At 45.6% G+C, this 21,627-nt stretch overlaps 1 protein-coding gene across 2 annotated transcripts in view; it reads left to right on the plus strand.

The window, feature by feature from the left end:
- The window catches only part of CASP2 (caspase 2), an 82,537-nt gene that overhangs the window by 16,119 nt on the left and 44,791 nt on the right, over positions 1-21,627 (plus strand). Inside the window, exons 1-4 of one of the 2 annotated variants that reach the window (XM_073595938.1) lie at positions 1,411-1,585; positions 6,132-6,276; positions 10,183-10,341; positions 18,074-18,134. In XM_073595938.1, the coding sequence (XP_073452039.1) occupies positions 6,133-6,276; positions 10,183-10,341; positions 18,074-18,134 (364 nt within the window). In that variant the 5' untranslated portion in view covers positions 1,411-1,585; position 6,132. Of the gene's footprint in view, positions 1-1,410; positions 1,586-6,131; positions 6,277-10,182; positions 10,342-18,073; positions 18,135-21,627 lie in introns of those variants that run through there. The other variant, XM_073595937.1, reaches the window with a different exon arrangement.

Raw genomic sequence — 21,627 nt, forward strand, 5'->3', positions numbered from 1 at the left:
CAGCATTGGACTTTAAAGTGATATTATAGGATCCTTTTTTTTTTTTTTTAAACCACCTCCTGCTCGCTGTATGGGTAAATGATGGCAGCAGGGTAGCTCTCTTGTTCTGGGACAAGGTCATATGACGTTGTCCCATTCTTGGCGTGCGGGGTAGTGATCCGTGGCGCGCTGGGACACATTGCCTCCCTGATCTCGGTAAAAAGCTGATGATGTGGCTCTTTACCCATGTGATCAGCTGTGTCCAATCACAGCTTATCATATGTACACAAGGAAATGTCGGTTATCGACTTTCCTCTTCTCTCACTGACAGCCTGTGAGGAGAGGAGAGATGATCAGCAGCATTTCCTCTCAGGAGAGCTGCACAGATAATCAGGGTACTGATCATCAATGTCCTGATTATCAGTGCAGCCCCAGCAGTGTTGCCAATCAGTGCTGCCTTCCAGTGCCTATCAGTGCCTGCTCATCATTGCTGCATATCAGTGCCCATCAGTGTTGCATATTAGTGCCTCCTCATCAGTGCAGCTTCATCAGCGCACATCAGTGAAGGAGAAAAAATACTTCTTTACATTTTCTAAGAAAAACCTTTTATTTATTTTTTTCAAAACTTTCAACTTTTTTTCATTTTTTTTTAGCAAAAAAAAAAACCAAAAAACCCAGTAGTGATTGAATACCACCACAGCTCTATCTGTCTCAAAAAAATGATAAAAATGTTATTTGGGTACAGTGTTGGATGACCACACAATTGTCAAGCTGAAAATTGGCCTGGGCCGGAAGGGGATGAAAGTGCCCGGTATTGAAGATGTTAATAAACAAACATGTCATACTTGCATGCCCTGTGTAATGGTTTTTCACAGTGCAGTCCCAATACGCTTCTTTATGGGTCCCCTGCTGGCGCTCCTGGCTCCTCCCCCTTTGACCAGTGCCCCACAATAGCAAGCCGCTTGCTGTGGGGGCACTGGTGCCTGCTCACTCCCGAATCCCACTATATGCGTCCATAAGACATAGAGCTGCAGCCTGGCCCTGCCCCCTACTCTCTCTCCTCTTTGGCTCACTGGCTGTGATTGATTGAGCTGCTGGCTCCCACTGTTTTGTCAGCCAATGAGGACAGAGAAACCCAGGACAGCCGAGGCTCCTGATCACATCACTAGATTGAGAGGGGGCTCAGGTGAGTATTAGGGGGGCTGTGGGGGGAGAAGCACACAGAAGGGTTTTTTTTTACCTTTATTTTACATAGAATGCACCTTCAGCCTTTACAACCACTTTAAAGGTACATCTGGCCTTTAAGGTAAGGACAGCAAACATTACTCAAACTTGTTTTTGCTGAAAATACACTCTACTGTCCCTTTAAGAATTCATCAACACTACCCACACACACTTCCCCTCCCTCATTGTTTTGCTTTCTTCTTGCTCCGTCTGCTTTTACTTGATGTCTGTGCTGTTTCTGGTTTTACTACTCGCTTCCTGTTCTGCTTTCCCTCTTGCTCATCGTGTTGCTTTGTCCAGGAAGGTTTTCCTTTTTCGAGGGTTTTCTTAGTTTATAATGTTTCTTCTGCATTGAAAGGCAGACATGGAGGAACTGTCCTAGGTATGCATCTTTTCACATGTTTCCTTCTGTCCTCCTCCTGTCCTATAACATGTACAAGTGGAATCTTGCTGTAAGTTTGAACAGTTTACCTGCGTTGTGTTGCTGGGCTTTCAGATACGGTGGAAGTATTTAAAGGGGACCTTAACTCGCTGTGTATTTTTAGTTGGCATCCAGTTTGATTTATTATTGTAAAGTGTGCCTCAGAGTAATTGTACCTAGAAATGTAATGCTGTGGGGTGGGCAACCATGGGCACTCCAGGTGTGGTGGAACTACAAGCCCAAGAGGCATTCCAAGACTCTGACATCCACAGGAATGACTCCCAGAGGCATAGTAGTTTAGCCAGAGCTGGAGTGCCAGTCATTGCCATCCCCTGCTTTAGGCTGTCTATAGTCATTATATACTGTAGAAGTTTTGAGATCTGACCATTTCTGGGCAGAGTGGGCGCTGTTATAATGTCTGTAGGACATCAGGAGGCACCTTCACCTTTCAGCCATGGTTAGGAGGTAGCTATTATCTAGATTGGAAGATCTTTCCTGATCCCTGTTGTTTCCATCGTATGCTAGAGGTGTCTGCAATGTGATTCCCCGATGGGCAGTATACATTGGATTGCTGAAGGAACACAGCCTTGGTTTTCAAAACTCCTCTCAGCACCCCAGCTATAATACATATATTAGATTTCATCACAGAAGACCTAAAACTCTATACAAGTGTACATTTATGTAATCATTTAAATTTCCTGTAGGAAAAGAATAACACTTGGGGAGATTTACTAAAACTTGAGAACACAAAATCTGGTGCAGCTGTGCATGGTAGCCAATCAGCTTCTAACTTCAGCTTGTTCAATTAAACTTTGACAAAAAAAAAAACCTGGAAGCTGATTGGTTTCTGTGCAGAGCTGCACTAGATTTTGCACTCTCTAGTTTGAGGTAAGCAACCCCAAAGTCTCACTACGCTTTTTTTATTGTTCCTGTTAAATGCATGTAGCACTTTGCCCAGTCTTTCTAGCCTGTCTCATTATTGAGCGTCCTTTCTCCCTTTTCCCATCGCTTTCTAACCATGCATCTAGCAAGGAGATGAATATTTTATGAGTGTTAATTGACAATGCTTGTCATGGGAACCAGACCCTTTCCCAAGCCAAGCACCATCAGTAGGTTTATAGCGGGAGGGGCATGTCATTCCCCCCTTTCCACCCTCTCTGTCTTTTGATTTGTTGCTAGGACACAGGTGGCCCCTGCTGTACATCGTCCTTGTTTCCTAGAACACAGGAGTCCACCTGCACCATAACAACCAATGACACTATGCAGCCCGGCTGCCTGCATTGTAGCAACCAATTACACTAGGTGGCAGAGGCCCCGTTTCCCAGCAACCAAGGATGCTAGGCAGAGCCCTATAGTTCTATAGCCCAGCGGTTCCCAACCTCGGCAGCAGAGACTGGCCTCAGTGACCAAAACCCCTCCACGGACTGGGAGGCTGGGGGGGTTTAGGGGGCTGGGGTGGTGTGTGTGTGCTGCCTGTCATCTCCCTTGTGTGTGGGCTGCCTGTCACCCCGGGAGGGGGGGGGGGCTGGGGTGGTGTGTGTCTGCTGCCTGTCAACTCCCCTGTGAGAGTACTGCCTGTCACCTGAGGGATGAGGGGGTGTTGGAGCAGCCTTTCACCTCCTGGTGGTGTACAGCATGTCAGCTCTCTTGTATGTGCGCCTTGCCTTGTTACCTGGGGGGGAGGGAGGGGGTGCCACAACCTGTCACCTCTGGGGGGTGGGGACGTGTGCAGCCTGTCACTTCTGGGCTGGCATGGCTCCCCCCCCCCCCTTCCGTAGGTAAGGTGACCACACAGAGAGAAGAGAGTAGTAGTGCTGGGAGAAAGGGAATGGCTGCCCTCTGGTGGTGGGAGGGTGGCAGAGTGCAGTTATGCTGGCTAGCTCGCCTGCTGCCTGCCCACCACCGCCCGGCCCCCCAACAAGCCACAGACTGGCTGTTGGGGACCCCTGCTCTATCCTATACACCTCCTCCCCCAGGCATGCTCAATGAACAGTATGGCTGTAGTAATGCAATGTTGGTAATGCTCAACAAATCAGGATTCTATCATGGGAGGGGCAGAGAAGCTGGAAAGCAAGGAATAAGGAAAATCGTTTAGTCACATTTAAATATAATTTCTTTAAAGATGCTAACAGGTATTTAAACATGAATGTATGGACCTGTATTTGATTTTTTTAATGCTCATGAGAGGTCTTCTCGAAGACTTGTAGGGCATGGTGCAAGCCTTTGTTGCAGAAAGGAAACAAGCAGAAAACACTACAATGCGTGAAAAAACATAAAGAACAGATTGGCAATTAGTGGCAGAGTGTCTCCTATAGCAATGCATGTGAACTTTTTGGTTTGCACAGATACCTGTATGTTAGAATTGGCGGGAGGTACATTGATGTCAAGTACGGTCATAGCCTGAATGGATGTTTCACAAGTGCTCAGCCAGACCTGGTGAAGTTTGATAAAACAGAGAAAGTTAAGAAATATATAAATAAATTTAGAATAATTGCGCTGTAATTTCAAGAAAAGTCTGATTGGAAAAAGCTTAATTTTCAATGTAAGCACCGAGCCCAGTCTTTGTGGGAACACTTGGACAGATGAAGAACACAAAGCAGCCAAAACCAAAATAACAGTTGTGGTAAGTCCTGCGAAAATCTTGGAAGAGCTCACCACGCAATCATATGAAAGAAATTATACAGACGTTTTAAAAAAGGAAAATGCATCTTGTAGTTTTGGCTGCTTATAACATTAATTGCAAATGTTATGCCGCGTACACACGAGCGGACTTTCCGGCAGACTTGGTCCGACATTCTTCCCGCCGGACTTTCTGGCGGACTACCGCCGGACTTTCTGAACAGACGGACTTGCCTACACACGACCGGACTTTCCGGCAGGCTAGGTGCGCCCGTCTTTCCGACGGACTTTCGCCGGAGTTACGGCGGACTTTCAGAATGAACGGACTTGCCCACACACGGACAAGTCCGTTCATTTTGAACGTGACTCGGGTACGACGGGACTAGAAAAGGAAGTCAATCTCACCGCTTTTATCGGCGAGATTGACACCTTGCGAGCCCCGTCATGGGGCATACCAGGCCCTTAGGTCTGGTATGGCTTTTAAGGGGAACCCCCTACGCCGAAAAAAGCGTGGGGTTCCCCCTAAAATCCATACCAGACCCTGATCCGAACACGCAGCCCGGCCGGTCAGGAATGGTGGTGGGGACGAGCGAGTGCCCCCCCCCTCCTGAACCGTACCAGGCCGCATGCCCTCAACATGGGGGGGTTGGTGCTTTGGGGGAGGTGGCGCCCCACGGGGCCCCCCACCACAAAGCGCCTTGTCCCCATGTTGATGAGGACAAGGGCCTCTTCCCGACAACCCTGGCCATTGGTTGTCGGGGTCTGTGGGTGGGGGGCTTATTGGTATCCGGGAGCCCCCTATAATAAGAGGGCCCCCCACCCTATGTGAATGAGTATGGGGTACATGGTACCCCTACCCATTTACCTAGGGAAAAGGGGTCAATAATAAAACACACTACACAGGTTTTTGAAGTAATTTATTAGACAGCTCCGGGGGGTCTACTTCCGGCTTCGGGGTCTTCTTCCGACTTCAGGGGTCCCTCCGGTTCCTCTTCTCCCGGCGTCCGGTTGGTTCTTCTCCGCTCTCTCTGGCCTCTTCTCCGGGTGTTCCAGTTCTTCTGCCGGCTCCTCCGCTGTCTTCATGCCGCTCTTTTGCCAGCGGAGGCCTGGACTTCTGGCTTGTCTACACACGATCGGATTGTGCGGCGGACTCTGGTCCGCCGGACCAAGTATGCCGGAAAGTCCGCTCGTGTGTACGCGGCATTAGTGTTTTTTGCTGAGCTTTGCTGCCCAGATAAATAGCTTTAACGCCTAACTGCAGCTAATCCTTGACTTCTAATTGGTTTTATGAGAGATCGTATCTATCACATTTGCAAAGCCTAAATAAATATCCACATCATTTCCAACATCCCGACTTACAACCTTTTTTTAAAGTGTAAGTTCACCTTTTCGAAAACTCTGAAAAGGTGAAATAAGGCTGTACACCCTCCCCTCGCCCCTGATCCTAATTGTACCAGTGAACAGAGTTCACCTTTTCATTTCTAAGTCTCGTAAAAAAAGTTTTGCCTATAGTTCTACTTTAAATTGTCAAGGTAGAAGTCCACAATAATGTCCAAACAGCATACTTACTGAACTCATTATGTCGATTATTGTTTTCAGCCCTAGTGCCTTGTCCCTTCTGTATAGTCTTTTATTATAGATACAGCTGCACTGGGACATTTGTTTTTTTTTTTAACAGAAAATAAAGTCACATCTCTTAGTAGTTATTGGACTGAGAGCATTTCATGGAGACCAGGGTAAAGACAGTAAAATATGTATCTCATTACTAATCACTGTACTTCCCCATTTATTATCCTCCTGTGTACAAAGCTATGTGCTGACCAGTTACTAGATGGAAATCCATTTCTTACTTGTTACATTATTTTACCTTTCTTGCTTTGTCTTGTAGGATGTTGGGTGGCATGAAAAAGCGTCACATAGATGCCCTCACCAAACTGAGGGTGTCTCTGGCTAAAGAGTTGGTGCCAGATGAGTTATTGGAACACCTACTGGCTGACGGAGTCTTAACGCCGATTATGAAGGAGACCATTGAGGTAAGAAACCAGGAATAGCATTTAATTTTGGGGTGTTAAGGGAGACACTGTCACCTTGTCCATTCAGGGTAAAGTGATGTCTGAATGGGCAAGATAGCAGGGTCTCTTTAAGGTAATTATATATAACTATAATAAGTGTGTGTATCTTTATTTTTGCCACTGACAAGGCTACCATGTTCACCTGGTCTTCCTTCCAGGTTCTTGGGCTTCGACCATTTGAATGGTCGAGCCGCGATGATGTCCCTCCCGCACATGGGAGTCACCACTACAACACAGAGCTCTGGGTTGACGGCTGCAGAAATTGTGAATCTCTCTTAAACGGTGCAAGTCTAGGAGTTAGTCATTGTACCTTCAGGGAAGCTTCATTATAAGCTTACCTGCAGGTACAAGTGACCAAGTGGTGTGTACTATTGCTTTAACTAAAAATAAACCTGAATAGTGGGCACTCCTGTCCTAACAGAAATGGAAGCTGAATTTAGAGAGGCTGCAAGTAATCATCCAGGCAGCAATAGACTGGAAAATCCAGCATCTTTTTTTAAATCAAGTGTCATTGAATTATTGAATTGAGCATGCTGTAATTGTTTATTGGGTAAAATAAAGATCTAAGCAAATAATAAATTGCTAATTAAAAAAAAACAAACATGTTATACTTACTTGCTCTGTGTAGCAGTTTTGCACAGAGCAGCCCCGATCCTCTTCTTCTCCTGGTTCCTCCCTCTTGCTGAGTGTCCCCACAGCAAGTAGCTTGCTATGGGGTCACCTGACCAGGCTCCTTCCCGAGCTGTGACTCTGCATGTCCATTCACACACGGAGCTGTGGCTCAGCCCCGCCCTGCCCCTTCTCTCTCCTCATTGGTTCACTGACTCCCGCTGCTATCTCAGCCAATGAGGAGGGAGAGTCCCAGAGAGCCGAGGCACTTGTGCACATCGTTGGATTGAGAGGGAGCTCAGGTAAGGATTGGAGGGGGGCTACTGCACAGGGAAGGTTTTTTACCTTTATGCATAGAATGCATGAAGGTAAAGAACCTTCAGCCTTTAGAACCACTTTAAAGTCCTAAAACCCCTGTTTTCTGAACTTGTAAACATAAAGTAGAATCACGGGATTGATCTAACTACTCTTAGAACTGCTTCCACCTTCTTCTAACACTTATACCAACTACCATGTTAGAAAGATGTATATACTTACCTATAATTGCTGGAATGTCTGAACTTTGACATCACCCATTGGCCTACTATGGGCCATCTGTTGTCAGCTCTCCCTTCTCTCCCCTGAAGCTGCTGCTAGCTGACAAAGGGGGGTCAATCTCATGACTTGACTTGAGTGGCCTGAAAATAAGTACCTGCATGCATCTTTCTAACACAATCTAGTTAGTATTGGTGTTAGAAGTGGGGAGGGAGCATTTTTAAGATTCGTTACAATGAATCGATCCTGTAATTCCACTTTAAAGGGTCAAAACAAAAGTAAGTGCAGCCTGTAAATTAAGATGCTACATACTTGAGACGGTCATACGTTGACTGAAATTCAGCAGAGACTGGTAAAATTTTGATCTATGTATGGGCAGTCTGGTTGTACAGAACCAGTCTGTTGGGTTTTTCCTGATCGATCAGTGTTGCTTGCTATAGTGTGTGATCAGTGTATTCTGATAGCGGGGGAAGGCTCCCTGCTGTCAGAATGTAATAACTCAGCAGGAAGGATTTCCTCATCCATATCGATCAAGTGTGTGGATGGTAGAATTGGGTCTTTGTTCGTTTATTTTCATTCTTTCATTAAAAAAAAAAATGGTTGGCCTACCTTACGCTTTCTAGCATACTATATGCTAAAATTTCAGGTGTTGGCTGCTCTCAGGACGCTGCAGGTACCTGACATTTCTGACTGTGTCCAATACTTCTGCTCACCTCCCATCTGGCTGATCTTTCTTTTGTTTTAATTCTGTATGGAATGATTGGGGCTCGTGCACACAGGCATAATTAAAATGGTTGTTAAGCCAATTTTTTTTCTTCTAAAGTTCCCTTTGTTAGATAACATTAAGCTCCCCAGTGTATGATTTATAAAAATACGCTGCCTAATGCCTTATTTCTGAACGCCGCTCGGCACTCAGGTGACTGCTTGCTGGTCTCCTCCCCTGATCTGATAGCTGCAGAGGAGGTGCTGGGTATCCCCCGCTGATGTCAGCCAGGACGAGGAGAGGAGGAGACCAGCGGGCAGTCACGTGAGCGTTGAGCGGCGCTCCTAAATAAGGTATTGGGCAGCATATTTTTATAAATCACATACGCTGGGGAGCTTAATGTATCTAACAGAGTGCACTATAGTAAGGAAACACTGTTATTTTTACAGCAGGAGGGGAGTATCGTGGAGTGGATGGAACTTACAGGCAGGGAGGGGGGGGGGGAGTACACAGGAGGACACAGGAGAGCAGAGAGGAGAGCTGCGGATGACGAAGGCACATAAACTGACCACGGTGTCAGGGCTCAGCAGCCATGATAAACCGTGGTCAGTTTACTTGGGGGAGGGCAGAATCAAGAATGTCAGCCAGGTATTTCAGGTGATACAGGGGGCCAAATTACACAGCACAAGCACTGTGCTGTATAACATGCTTTAAAGGAACAGGATCCAATTTTTTTTTTTTTTTTTTTAGGGTAACAAATACTTTAAATAATAATAAAAACATTGGATTTTGCTGGCAGAAAGATGCAGTGTTAAAAGAGAAGTATGGGATTTGGGTTTTTTCCAGAATCATACTTACCTAGGTGCATGCAGCAGCGATCCCCTGCCGACTCCAACACTGAGAACTGAGCGATCAAACACTGCTGATCTCTCGGTTCTCAGGCCTTTCCAAGCAGAGAGCTGGTGACTGTCAGTCAGCACCTCTCTGCTCTGCCTCCCACCCCCCACGCTCACTGGAGCGCTGGGCTGTGGAGGGGGCGGGGGTGGGCAGCTCAGGCTTTCAGCAGCTTGCTGAGGGGCTGAGCTGAGTGCCGGTCCAGCCATCTGGGCGTGATCGCGACCTTGCCCGAGGCTGGACCGGCTCTTTGAAGTCAGCCAACAGTGGGCTTCAGCCCGCTCTCTGCTAAATACAGGTCACAGGAGTGCAAAGTGTACTGCACTCCTGTGATCCACAGGAGAAGTACAGCCAAACGAGCTTTGGCTGTACTTCTCCTTTAAAAACAAGTGATGCATAAAGTGTGCAAGGACAAATTGGATTAAATGGAGCTGCTTTCAGATCAGTAAAACAAAATCGTAAGTAAACTGGTATTTCAGTGGATAATTACAAGCAGCACATCCATGTAAATCATATGCGGAAAGGGAAAAAAGGATAATAAGACTTTATTATAGCGGAATTCCAGCATTTTTATTCTTCTTTTTAAACACCCCCATGTTGTTTGCAGTTAATCCTACATCAATCGGTATTACTAGAAAACGTTGGTTCTGTAAATGTAGTTTAGTTCTAAGAATTTACTTTGTGGTCCCCCTCCAACGCGCTCCCATCTTCAGTGTGGGCAGCTGAAGCCCACTGCTATCTAGATCCGGGATATGGTGCTGCTGGCTACCCAGCATGCACCTCCCGATCTCGCGCAGGCAGTCATAAATTGCAGCACTACCACACAAGTTGTTAGAAACTATGCACCCTTAGAGGTTTTCACTGAAAATGCCCAGTCAGAGCTTGCCACCTTATAGCCACCTTGTGACTCCTGTGTTGTGTGGAGTGTTCACCACTCTGGGGTTCTGACCATTTTACTTATAAATGTCCCATTATCCTTTTTTTCTTTATTACATAAGATCAGTAAAAAAAAATGCATTTTTGGCATCCGTGTGCATGAGGTCTTATAGTTTATCTTCCAACAGCTGGAATTTCTTGAACTGATGCAAGTTTTCTCTTCTCTTCTTTCATTTATGATCTCCAAACAGTCCAACAACAGGCGCTTTAAACAGAACACCACATTGCTGGACTTACTTCCAAGCAGAGGTCCCCTTGCCTTCTCTTTCTTCTGTGCCGCTCTGCAGAACACCGGACAGCAGCACTTAGCTCGGCAGCTGGAGGCCTTAGTGAAGACTGGTGAATCAAAAGTAAGTGCTCCTTTATTTTACATCAAAGGAGGATCCATAGAGAGATAGTAGCAACTAAAATACCCAGAGGAAACCAACGCAAATACAGGGAGCACATGCAGACTCCATGCAGATAATGTCCTGGCTTGGATTCAATCCAAGGACCAAGGCAGAAGTGCTAACCACTAATCTCCTGTGCTGCCCATTGGATAACAGTATCCTGTTAGAAATGGGGGATGTTCTTATGTGTATGAGGCACCTGCAGAAACTGCTGGCTATGGGCTGGTGCAAAAATACTAATAGAATGTGTTATAATTACTTCCCTTGCTTTAGTTTGTTTTGCTTTTTCTTCCTGATTAGCCGGATCCAGACGTGTCATTCCTTCCCTCGCTGCTCCATAAGACTTAAGTCGGGTACACACTAATGCCGCGTACACACGAGCGGACTTTACGGCAGACTTTGTCCGACGGACTTTTCGACGGACTTTACGACGGACTTTCCAAATGAACAGACTTGCCTACACACAATCAACCAAAGTCCAACTGATTCGTACGTGATGACGTACGACCGGACTAAAACAAGGAAGTTCATAGCCAGTAGCCAATAGCTGCTCTAGCGTAGTTTTTTGTCCGTCGGACTATCACACAGACGAGCGGACTTTTCGACCAGACTTGAGTCCGTCGGATAGATTTTAAACATGTTTCATTTCTAGGTCCGTCAAACTTTTGAGAAAAAAAAGTCAGCTGGAGCCCACACACGATCGAATTGTCCGACGGACTCCAGTTCCCCGGACCAAGTATGCCGTAAAGTCCGGTCGCGTGTACGCGACATAACAGTTTTTTTGATGGGTGGGACGAAAAAAACTGACAGCTCCCCTCGGAGCCGCTGTACTAACCATGCAAGGTTAGTTCAGCAATCTCCCCTGCTGAGCAGTTGTGTTCTGACAGGGGGGCGGCCCCCCCACCAGAACACTCCGATCAGCGCTCTCTGCCATTGGCTGAGAGTGCTGATCGGGAGTCTGTCGGCTGCTGGTTTTCCAGCATGCACGTCCGAGAAAAGACTGCTGAAAGGCCGGCTTCTGTAAGACAGACCGACATAGACGCGGGCCAAATTTTTTTTTTTTTTCTTGAACCGGCTGCTGTCTCCCGGCATTCGGCCCGTGTACGAAGCTTTAACTGCCTCCACCCCTCCATGTTTTAATTTCCTACTTGCCTGTGGTGCTGTAGTGCTCTTCAAAGCACATACCCGCACAACATATCAGGGTTGTGCCACTGCAATCCGCTGTTTGGGCACCACACAGCGGGTCACTTTGTGCCACCTTGGTTCTATTCAGCTGACTCCTTGGAGCCGTCCTACAACCACTCTATGTGCCGATCCCACAGCAATTCTGCTTGCAGATGAGATGAGTATCAATGCAGAACTAACCCCATTTTGCGAGTTTAGTTCTGTATTAATCTGACCATAGATGATTAGTTTTTTTTTTTTTTCGTTCAGAAAATGCACAGATTCCTCTATCCACACAAATGAGGTGGATGGAATCCATCCATTGGGACATTGTATTCTGACAGCGGGACTTTGGCTGATTGCCAAATGTTTTACAACATGTTTGTTCAGCAGAATTTGATCTAACGATCGACTTCTGTGAAACAGGACGGCCACACACTTGAGTCCCTGCTGAACCTTCCCGAATTTCGACCCATCTATGGCCACCAAGTGATTGTAAAGTTGTTGTTTTTTTCCTTAAAATAATAAAGATGTAATTATCTGCTCTGTGCAAAACCATTGCACAGAGCATCCCAGAATCTCTTCCTCTGGAGTCCCCCACCCAAATGCATGTGGCTTGATCCTGAGCTGGGCTGTGTGTGTCTGTTGACACACACAGAGCAGCTCGGCCCCATCAACCCCCTCCCTTCTCACAGGATTTGATTGATAGCAGCAGGAACCAATGGCTACCTCTGCTGCCTCTGAGTCTTGTGCGGAGAGAGAGAGAGCTGAGCTGCTGCTCTCAGGTACAGTGCTGGATGGAGGTAGGGCTCAGGTAAGTATTTATGGGGGCTGGGGGGGGGGGGCTAAGCATTGAAGATTTTTTTACCTTAATGTAGAGAATGCTTTAAGGTAAAAATCTTTAGCCTACAATCACTTTAAACAAAAGATTCCATATGTCGGACATTTGTGTTTAGGGATCTGACGGACAGAAGGGATGCCTCAGTAGCTGAATCATTACTATTATTATTATTATTCCGGATTTATATAGTGCCAACAGTTTGCACAGCTTTTTACAATGTTAGGGCAAACAGTACGGTTACAATACAATTCAATACAGGAGGAATCAGAGGGCCCTGCTCATTAGAGCTTAAAAGAGAAGTTTGGGATTTGTTTTTTGTAATCTTTCTTATCGGTCTGATGCTGCATCTGTCCCCCACTGCCTCTAACACTGAGAACCGAGCGATCAAACAACGCAGATTGCTGGGTTCTCGGAGCTTTCTGAGCAGAGAGCTGCTGACTATCAGTTACCAAATCTGTGCTCTGCCCCCCCCACGCTCACTGGAGCGCTGGGCTGTGGAGGAGGCGGGAGCGGCCGGCTCAGGCTCTCAGCCACTTGCTGAGAGGCTGAGCCAGGTGCGTGTCCAGTCATGTGGGCAGATCTTGACCATATGGTCACGATCTTTCAGAGCCTGGACCGGCTCTGTGACATCAGCCGACAGCAGGCTTCAGCCCGCTGTCTGCTCCAAACGGGTCACGGTATTCAGAACGAACTGCACTCCTGTGATCCACAGGAGAAGTACAGCCAAACGAGCTTTGACTGTACTTCTCCTTTATTCATGCCTACATATATGTCCTGACCCACCTAGGAAGACATTTATAAGACAGTAACTCTGAGCTTTCTGAAAGTAAACATTTATTTTTAAATCGTTCTAATCTATATTGACTATCAGTAGACCGGAATAGAAAGTGAAATGTTTCAATCTGTATTTCTGCTGCTGTGTTTCTGCTTTCCATGTGATGTTGGTTATGAACTCCATACCCTGTTGCTATGCAGTACATTTTGATAGCAGTTGTTTCTTTGTGTACAAAAGGGCTTGTTCCTGGGACTCACCTCCAGGTTACACCCAGACCTCAGTCCAGGATTTACTCCACAAAGAGCAGTATAAATATTTAGTAAATAATACATTATACAATACATTGCAACTTGCTGCATGAAGTAGACCTGTCACAAACCTCAGCAGTCTAAGCGTATGATGAAAAAAAAGAGGAAGAGAAAGAAAGAGAGGTTACCTTCACTATAAACACCATCCTTTTGCTAATCTTATGTTCAGATTAAACTGATTTATTTTAGAGCCGACCATTCTGTCACTTCACATTCCTGGAATATCACAAAATACAGTAAAGCTGGCCATACATTATACAACTTATTTAATTTCCTTTAGATTTACCTTAAACTACTGTTTGTAGTGCAAAAGCTTGCCTGATTGCATGCAAATTGAAAGTGTTTAGGTCTGACCTCATATTATATGGTTTTAGTAAATCTAAAGGAAAATTATACAAGAAACTTGTATAATGCATGGCCAGCCTAAAGCCTCGTACACACGATGAGACTATCGGACAAATGATAAATTAATTAATTAAATTGGTGCTAATTGTCACAAGACACAAAACTGCACTGAGCCACAGCCCTAATTGTAAATTAATAACCAGAAAGTTCCTTTAAATGGGAGTTTGAGGCTAGGTTCACACTGCTGCGAATTCTATTGCGAATTTGAGCCGTTGCGATCGCTCAAATTCGCAAGTCATTTAAATTACATAGATTAACATTAGTGCCGTTCACATCGACGCGTTGCGAATATAACCTGCGTGAAAAAAAGGTCCTGTGCGAGTTTACTGCGTTGCGTTGCGAATTTAGTCTCCATAGACATCAATGTAAATCGTTCTTGAATCGCATTGATTGGTTCACATATGTGCGAATTCCACCACACTACTCTCCACAAAAACCAGGAAGTACACAGGAAGTTAAGACCCTTTTTTTTTTTACATTATGATTCCATTGGCTAGACTATCAATCGCAGCTATATCCAACTCCTGAAATTCGCGGTAAAATCGCGGTAAAATCGCGGTAAAATCGCGGTAAATTCGCACTGCAGCAGTGTGAACCTAGCCTGAAAGGGAGCCGTGAGTAACTAAGAGGTCATATAAAGTTTTAATTGTTCAAGGTTAAAAAAAAGGGGGAGGTAAATGTCATGTACAACACATAAAATATGCAGGATGCAAATACATACATATGCAATTATAACAGCAATTTGTTAAGCAGCCACCATTGATCTGTTGAGGAATAGTGAAAACAACAGAAATACCCAACGTTTCGAGTTTGCGATATTAATTCTCTTCTTCGGGGGGGGGGGATGTGCAACAGGACGTGAATTCGTCATATAAATTGCATAAACATTCGGAGTATCTTGCATCCAGTAAAAGTCGCTAAAAACAGGCTGCAGCCAGAAGCCCACCCAAGTCCCAATCCAGGGGGAGGAGGAAACTGTGAGTGACCTCGGCACATCAAGGCACAGAACGGAAAACGTCACTCGCAAGGAGCGTCCTACAGAGACCCTCCGATGTTCGCCTGTCCGGGCAATTTCATGGATCGCACAGGGTTCAATAGAAGCCTATTGAAGGTGAAGGTAAACCAGCCACAGTGTACAGGAAAAAACTCCTGGATATTAGCAGAGAGCCTGAGAGTGGCTGGTGAAAGACCCAGATGCTTCAATGTGCAGCATGAGACAAATGATTGGCATTAGGGCCCTTTCACACTGGGGCGGTTTGCAGGCGCTATTGCGCTAATAATAGCGCCTGCAAACCGACCGGAAAGTGCCGCTGCTTTGTCTCCAGTGTGAAAGCCCCGAGGACTTTCACACTGGAGCGGTGCGCTGGCAGGATGGGAAAAAAAGTCCTGCTAGCAGCATCTTCAGAGCGGTGAAGGAGCGGAGTGTATACCGCTCCTTCACCGCTCCTGCCCATTGAAATCAATGGGACAGCGCGGCTATACCGCCTGCAAAGAGTCTACAGAGGTGCTTTGCGGTGTTTTTTAACCATTTCTCGGCCGCTAGTGGGGGGTAAAACTGCCCCGCTAGCGGCCGCATACCGACGGTAAAGTGCCGCTTACAATAGCGGCGCTTTACCGCCGACGCCGCCCCCGCCCCAGTGTGAAAGGGCCCTTATTTTTTTTTGCATGCTAGTATAATATCGAAAATGAAGAGCTTACTAAACGTTTAAAAACTTGCATACAACAGAATTCAACATTTGAAAGTGATGTATTGTATTGTAATGTATTCTGGCCTTTCCGAGCATGCACGGCCTTGCTTTTCACATATTTTTTGGGACAAATACTGTACTGATTGAACGAAAATTGTACAATCTGGTATCTTACGAGAAAAATGTTTGTGTTTGTCCCCTCAGATAATTTAGGATAAACTGTCCTGCTCGGCTCTCGAAAGTTGTGTACTGACTATCAGATTATCGTACAATCGTTTCGAAAGCGGTATTTTTCGTCTGATTTTCTAATCGTGTGTACTAGGCTTTGTCCCAGACCAGGAAGTAGATATTGACCCTTGAGGATGCCTGAAGAAAAATGGCTTTGTCCTTCTGGAGTAGGTGTATGGGGTAAATCCGCGCAATGAATTGGGTATTTTAGTTGTGGATATGGCTGCTGCCTCTACACATACAATACCACCTAAGTGGAAAGTATTAGAAAATGGTAAAAAAGCAGGAGTAGTATGGCGCTGCCCTTATGGAGACAAAAAGATATTTTTCTTCTTTGTAGTAAATGTGTTACCTAGTGACCTTATTCCTAAAGAATTGCTTCTAAAACCTGTATGTGTCAAAAGGTTGAATAAAAACTGTGACTGGTGACGGATTTTTTCTATTAAAAGTGAAAAATGCAACATATGGTGCTCCAATTATTCAGCAAAGGTGCATTGTGCGCTTTAAATTAGGTAATAAATTAGGTAAATAGTTGTGGATATGGATACAATACCACCTAAGTGGAAAGTATAAAAAAGGAAAACAGGAGTAGTTTGGCGCTGCCCTTATGGAGACAAAAGGACCTTTTCTTTAAAATTAACAATAGCTCTGTAATTCCTAAAGTATTGCTTCTAAGCCTGTGTGCGCCAAATAATTAAATAAAATCTGTGACTGGTGCTGAGTACTTACTATTAAAGGTACAATTGCAACATAGGGTGCTTCAATTATTCAACAAAAGTGCATGGTGCAACATCACTAAAGTGACCAGTGTTAAACCATAAAAATGTATACAAAATTGTGCAAATTATCCATCATATATAGTGACTGATGTGCTGTGACCAGTAATAGTTGGATAGGAAAAGTTCTGTTTATGAAAAAACAAGTTCTTTTTAAAATTGTTTTGAAGTGTTCAATCTCTGAGGGTCAAATAACTGTAGGAAAACTTCTTATCCAGGTGCTTTAATTATTTGGCGCACACAGGCTTAGAAGCAATACTTTAGGAATTACAGAGCTATTGTTTATTTTAAAGAAAAAGGTCCTTTTGTCTCCATAAGGGCAGCGCCATACTACTCCTGTTTTCCTTTTTTATACTTTCCACTTAGGTGGTATTGTATCCATATCCACAACTATTTACCTAATTTATTACCTAATTTAAAGCGCACAATGCACCTTTGCTGAATAATTGGAGCACCATATGTTGCATTTTTCACTTTTAATAGAAAAAATCCGTCACCAGTCACAGTCTTTATTCAACCTTTTGACACATAGAGGTTTTAGAAGCAATTCTTTAGGAATAAGGTCACTAGGTAACACATTTACTACAAAGAAGAAAAATATCTTTTTGTCTCCATAAGGGCAGCGCCATACTACTCCTGCTTTTTTACCATTGTCCTTCTGGAGAGCAAGGCAAATGAAGGCATTGTCAATGGGAGTACTGTGATCTCTGTGAAGGGTAATAAATACATTGAAGTGTCAACAGACACATTACTTATCATGCTGCACTTGGCATGCAAATATATATCCAGTCAAAGATCCACTTTAAGCAACAGGCTTCAGTGTATTTGTTTACTAAATATTTATATGGCTAGCTACCATTGCAGTAAGTGTCTGTAGATGTTTCTGCCCATTATCCAGTGAGTTTGTTCAGCTAGCCGTACATGTTAAGATTTTTCTCATATCCCTAAACCTCATCAATGCAGGAGTCTCCCACAATAGGCTATAGTGTATTGACAGCCACTGCTCCTGCCGCTGTTACATTACTTAAATAGTGACTGCATCTGGCCGATCGGCTCCACCTGTTCATTTTTCAGGTGGACCTGATCGGACCACCCATCGTTCTCTACGGGGCAGTTGATGTGTCCTTCAGGTCCGCTAAAAACAGATGGATGGGAATATGGTCACCATCAATCCATCGGACCGCTCCATAGAGAACAGCGGGTTGTGTCCGCTCTGCACAGTGGAACGGACACAGAACTGTCATCCACCTGCTCAGCGGGGATCAGCGGAAAGATTCCCCGCTGAGCAGGCGGATCCGCTTGGAAGGATTCCGCTCCGTCTGAAAGGGGCCTAATGTGTGATCTGACTGCCAGCTGTTAGCAGCACAGTCAGCTAACCTTCCTATACCAGCCCTGGTTAGTTTGCCCAGTTATAATACTACACTTATTACACTTATTTAATAGCTTTTGTAATCATTTTCTTGTTGGCATCCTGTTAAGTATTTAGTCTCTGTTCTCTCTGGTTGCAGGAAACACAGCTTCCATTGTCTGTGCAAGAAACCGTTCCAAGAGGAAGACCTTACTCACTAGGTGAGGTTCTGGCAGATGTTTAGGCTGAGCAGTTTAGACGGCTCTCAGTCCAATGTTAGAGAGCGGTTACTCAGCACTACAGATCGAGTACATTAAAGGAAACCTGCACTAAGAAAAGTGTACAGACCACCATTGATGAGCCTTTTTCCTAAAATGCTAGTTGCTTGAAGGTCTCTAAATTGAACACTACAAGTCACCGACCTAGAACAATCTCACAGCAAATGAGAGTATAACTAAAGAAAAAACTTTTTTTTTAGTTTTGGACAAAGTGGATAGGGGCTAGAATACCTGTCAGGTTTTTCTTTATCGTACATCACAGAGCCACTGTATGGGTTATATGGCACCTTCAGGTGATGGACACTGGCACACCCTAAACAGGAAGTTCAATTCCTCATATAACCCCTCCCCTTACCGGGAGTACCTCAGTTTTTTTCGCCAGTGTCGTAGGTGTTGGTCACGAGTAAAGATGTGCTGTGCTGAGCTCTGCTGGAATATTCCTTACTGGGGCAAGCCATGCAACCGGATCCATTCAAAGTGTCTTTTCCAGGCCGAATTTAATGGTACCCGGGCCTCGTGTCCAAAGAAACTAGGTTTTGCCTGTAACGCTTCTCCTTTTAGAGAGCTGGACCCCGGGATCCAGTATTTGTTTTTTTTGAGCCATAATCCTGGTGGGGTGCTTTTTACAGGCCCAGGGCTGTGGATCCCCCAATAAAAAGGGAGCCCCAGTCCCTGAAGGTTTTTTAACGGAGCCCACCGTGAGAGGTGAAGATTGGGTCTGTTACCACAGAACCCTGCAGCTGGATAAGGTAAGGGAGATTCCTAAGGAATTTTTCTAATTCTTGTGGGTTGTTATGCCTATAGTCACCACCGGGGGCTGTCAAGAGCACTTACCTGTTCCATACTTGTCAGTCTCGCTCTGTGTACAAGCTGCACGCTGCCTCCGGCCCAGGCTCCAGGTAAAGTCGCGGGAAAGGGTTTTTTTTTTCTCCAGGGAATGTCCCCCCACCTGGATAGCTTTCCTCCAGGCAGAGGGAGCATGGCGTAGATGGCGGTGTGCCGTGCCGCTCCCGCCGCCATTACCGAGGTTCCCTTCGGAAGCTCTCCTCCTCTCCACCCCAGTCTTCCTACATGCAGTCTGGTCAGGGTCAGAGCCCGTTCGCGTGGGAAAACATTATATTTTAAAATAGATGAGGGAGAGGCGCGCGGTGGGTGGTCGGAGGAAGGGGGCGGGGCTTAGCGGCGTTGGCGCACTTCAGCGCCCACAACGCGGGCTGTATAGCTATAAAATGCGCCTTTTTCAGGTGCATACAGCTAGGAGGGACACAGAACGGACGGCTGGCATGTGAGTAGGTGACACAGGCATTCCCAGGCACACTTAAAGCATCAGGCTGAGCGTAATAGCAGCGGCAGTTGCTGAACTATTGCTCAGTGGGTGCATTTTTTTGGTGGTACCTCTGCGTTTGTGCTCAGCACTATGACCAGAGAAGGTGGTTCAAATGCCACAAAGACCAAGGACACAAAGGGTTCACCCTCAGGTCCTAAGGACCCTTCCTCTGCAACACCATCCCATTCTAAGGAGGCTGGTCAGAGTGAGTCTTCAGGGGCTGCAATTGCTTCCGACACTTCAGCCCCTGTCTATATAACTGAGCAGATTTTCTCCTCAGCTATGAGTGGTTTAGAGGAAAGATTAGTGGCTTTAATCACATTAATCAAGAAAACGCATTAGGTCCCCTTCTACCACCCAGGATCCTCAAACGGAGGAACTGTGGGAGGGGGAAGATGAATCCCCCTTAGGGGACCGTGAACAGGCTGATGTTTCCTCTTCTGAGAAATCAAGTGGGGAAGAACCTTCTTCAGCTTAACATGCTGAGACGTTGCTGGTGCATTCGCTTACTGAAATGGTCCGCGCCACAGTTAAGCTACCCTTAACGGAGTCGGTTAAAGAGCCCACTTCCTGTTTGGGTTCACTAAAGCCTCCGCAAGCCTTGCGTGCCTTTCCTGTCCATTCATTAGTAGAAAAGCTTATGTATTCTGAGTGGAATCACCCAGATAAGCACTTTTTTCCTCCTAAAAAGTTTTCAACACTTTATCCTATGGAGGAAAAATGTACTAAGATGTGGAGTATACTAGCAATTGACGCTGCAATATCCTCTGTGAATAAAAGTTTGACTTGTCCTGTTCACAATGCACAAATGCTTAGGGATCCAACTGATAAAAAATTGGAATTCCTGTTAAACATTTTCTCCCTGGCAGGTTCAGTGGCTCAACCTGCAGTGGTGGCAATTGGGGTATGTCAGTCCTTGAGAGACTGTTTGAAACAGGTACTCAAGGTGTTCCCTGAACAGCAGGCCCCGGAATTAGCTGAGCTGCCAGCAGCTTTGTGTTTTGCAATTGACGCAATCAGAGATTCTATTCTTCAAACCTCTCGCCTTACGCTTGGGTTGGTACATATGCATAGAATCTTATGGTTAAAAAGTTGGTCAGCCGAAGCGCCATGCAAAAAGCTCCTGGCTGGTTTTCCTTTTCGTGGTGAAAAGCTGTTTAAGGAGGATTTGGACAATATATCCAAAAAATATCAAGTGGGGAAAGTACCCTTTTGCCAGTTGAGAAAAAGAGTAAACGTCCCTTATTTAAACGGGCTCTTTCACCAGTGCCAGGGGCATCAGCCTCCATGCAGTCGCGACTTCCTCCACCGTCAGGTTCAAGAAGTAAACCTCAGGGTCAACCCCAGGGACAAAATAAGTCCTGGGGGAGGAAACCCGCAAGACAGAATGCTAAAGCCTCTTTATGAAGGGGCGGCCCTGCTCGCTCGAGTGGGGGGAAGACTTCTGCAGTTCTTAAAGGTCTGGTAGGAAGATTTTCGGGACAGATGGGTGGTCTCCACAGTAGCTTTATTGTACAAACTAGAGTTCCGAGAATTCCTGTCTCCTCGTTTCCTCAGGTCAAATGTCTCCAAAGAGCCAGAGAAAAAGAAGTCTCTCTTTCTAGCGTTAGACCGACTTTTGTTGCAAAAAGTGATAATGGTGGTTCCCGTTGAAGAGCAGGGTTCAGGGTTTTATTCAAACCTTTTCATGGTACCAAAGCCAAGTGGGGATGTCAGACCCATTCTAGATCTCAAAGATCTAAACCGGTTCCTGAAGATTCGCTCTTTTCGCAAGGAATCAATGCGATCAGTAGTCTCCATCCTACAAGGGGGAGAGCTTCTGGCATCAATCGACATCAAGGATGCATACCTGCATGTACCTATTTTCCCCACTCACCAGAAGTATCTGCGTTTCGAAGTAGAGGGACTTCATTTTCAGTTTGTAGCCTTGCCTTTCGGTCTAGCTACTGCACCTCGGGTGTTTACAAAACTTCTGGCCCTTCCCCTGGCCAGATTAAGGACTCAAGGTATAACAATAATAGCATACCTGGACAACCTGCTCTTAATAGACCGGTCGGTAGTCCGCTTGGACCACAGCATGGTTACCACAGTCAACTACCCGGAATACCT

The sequence above is a fragment of the Aquarana catesbeiana genome, linkage group LG08 (genome assembly GCF_042186555.1).
Source record: "Aquarana catesbeiana isolate 2022-GZ linkage group LG08, ASM4218655v1, whole genome shotgun sequence".
Taxonomy (NCBI): Eukaryota; Metazoa; Chordata; class Amphibia; order Anura; family Ranidae; genus Aquarana; species Aquarana catesbeiana.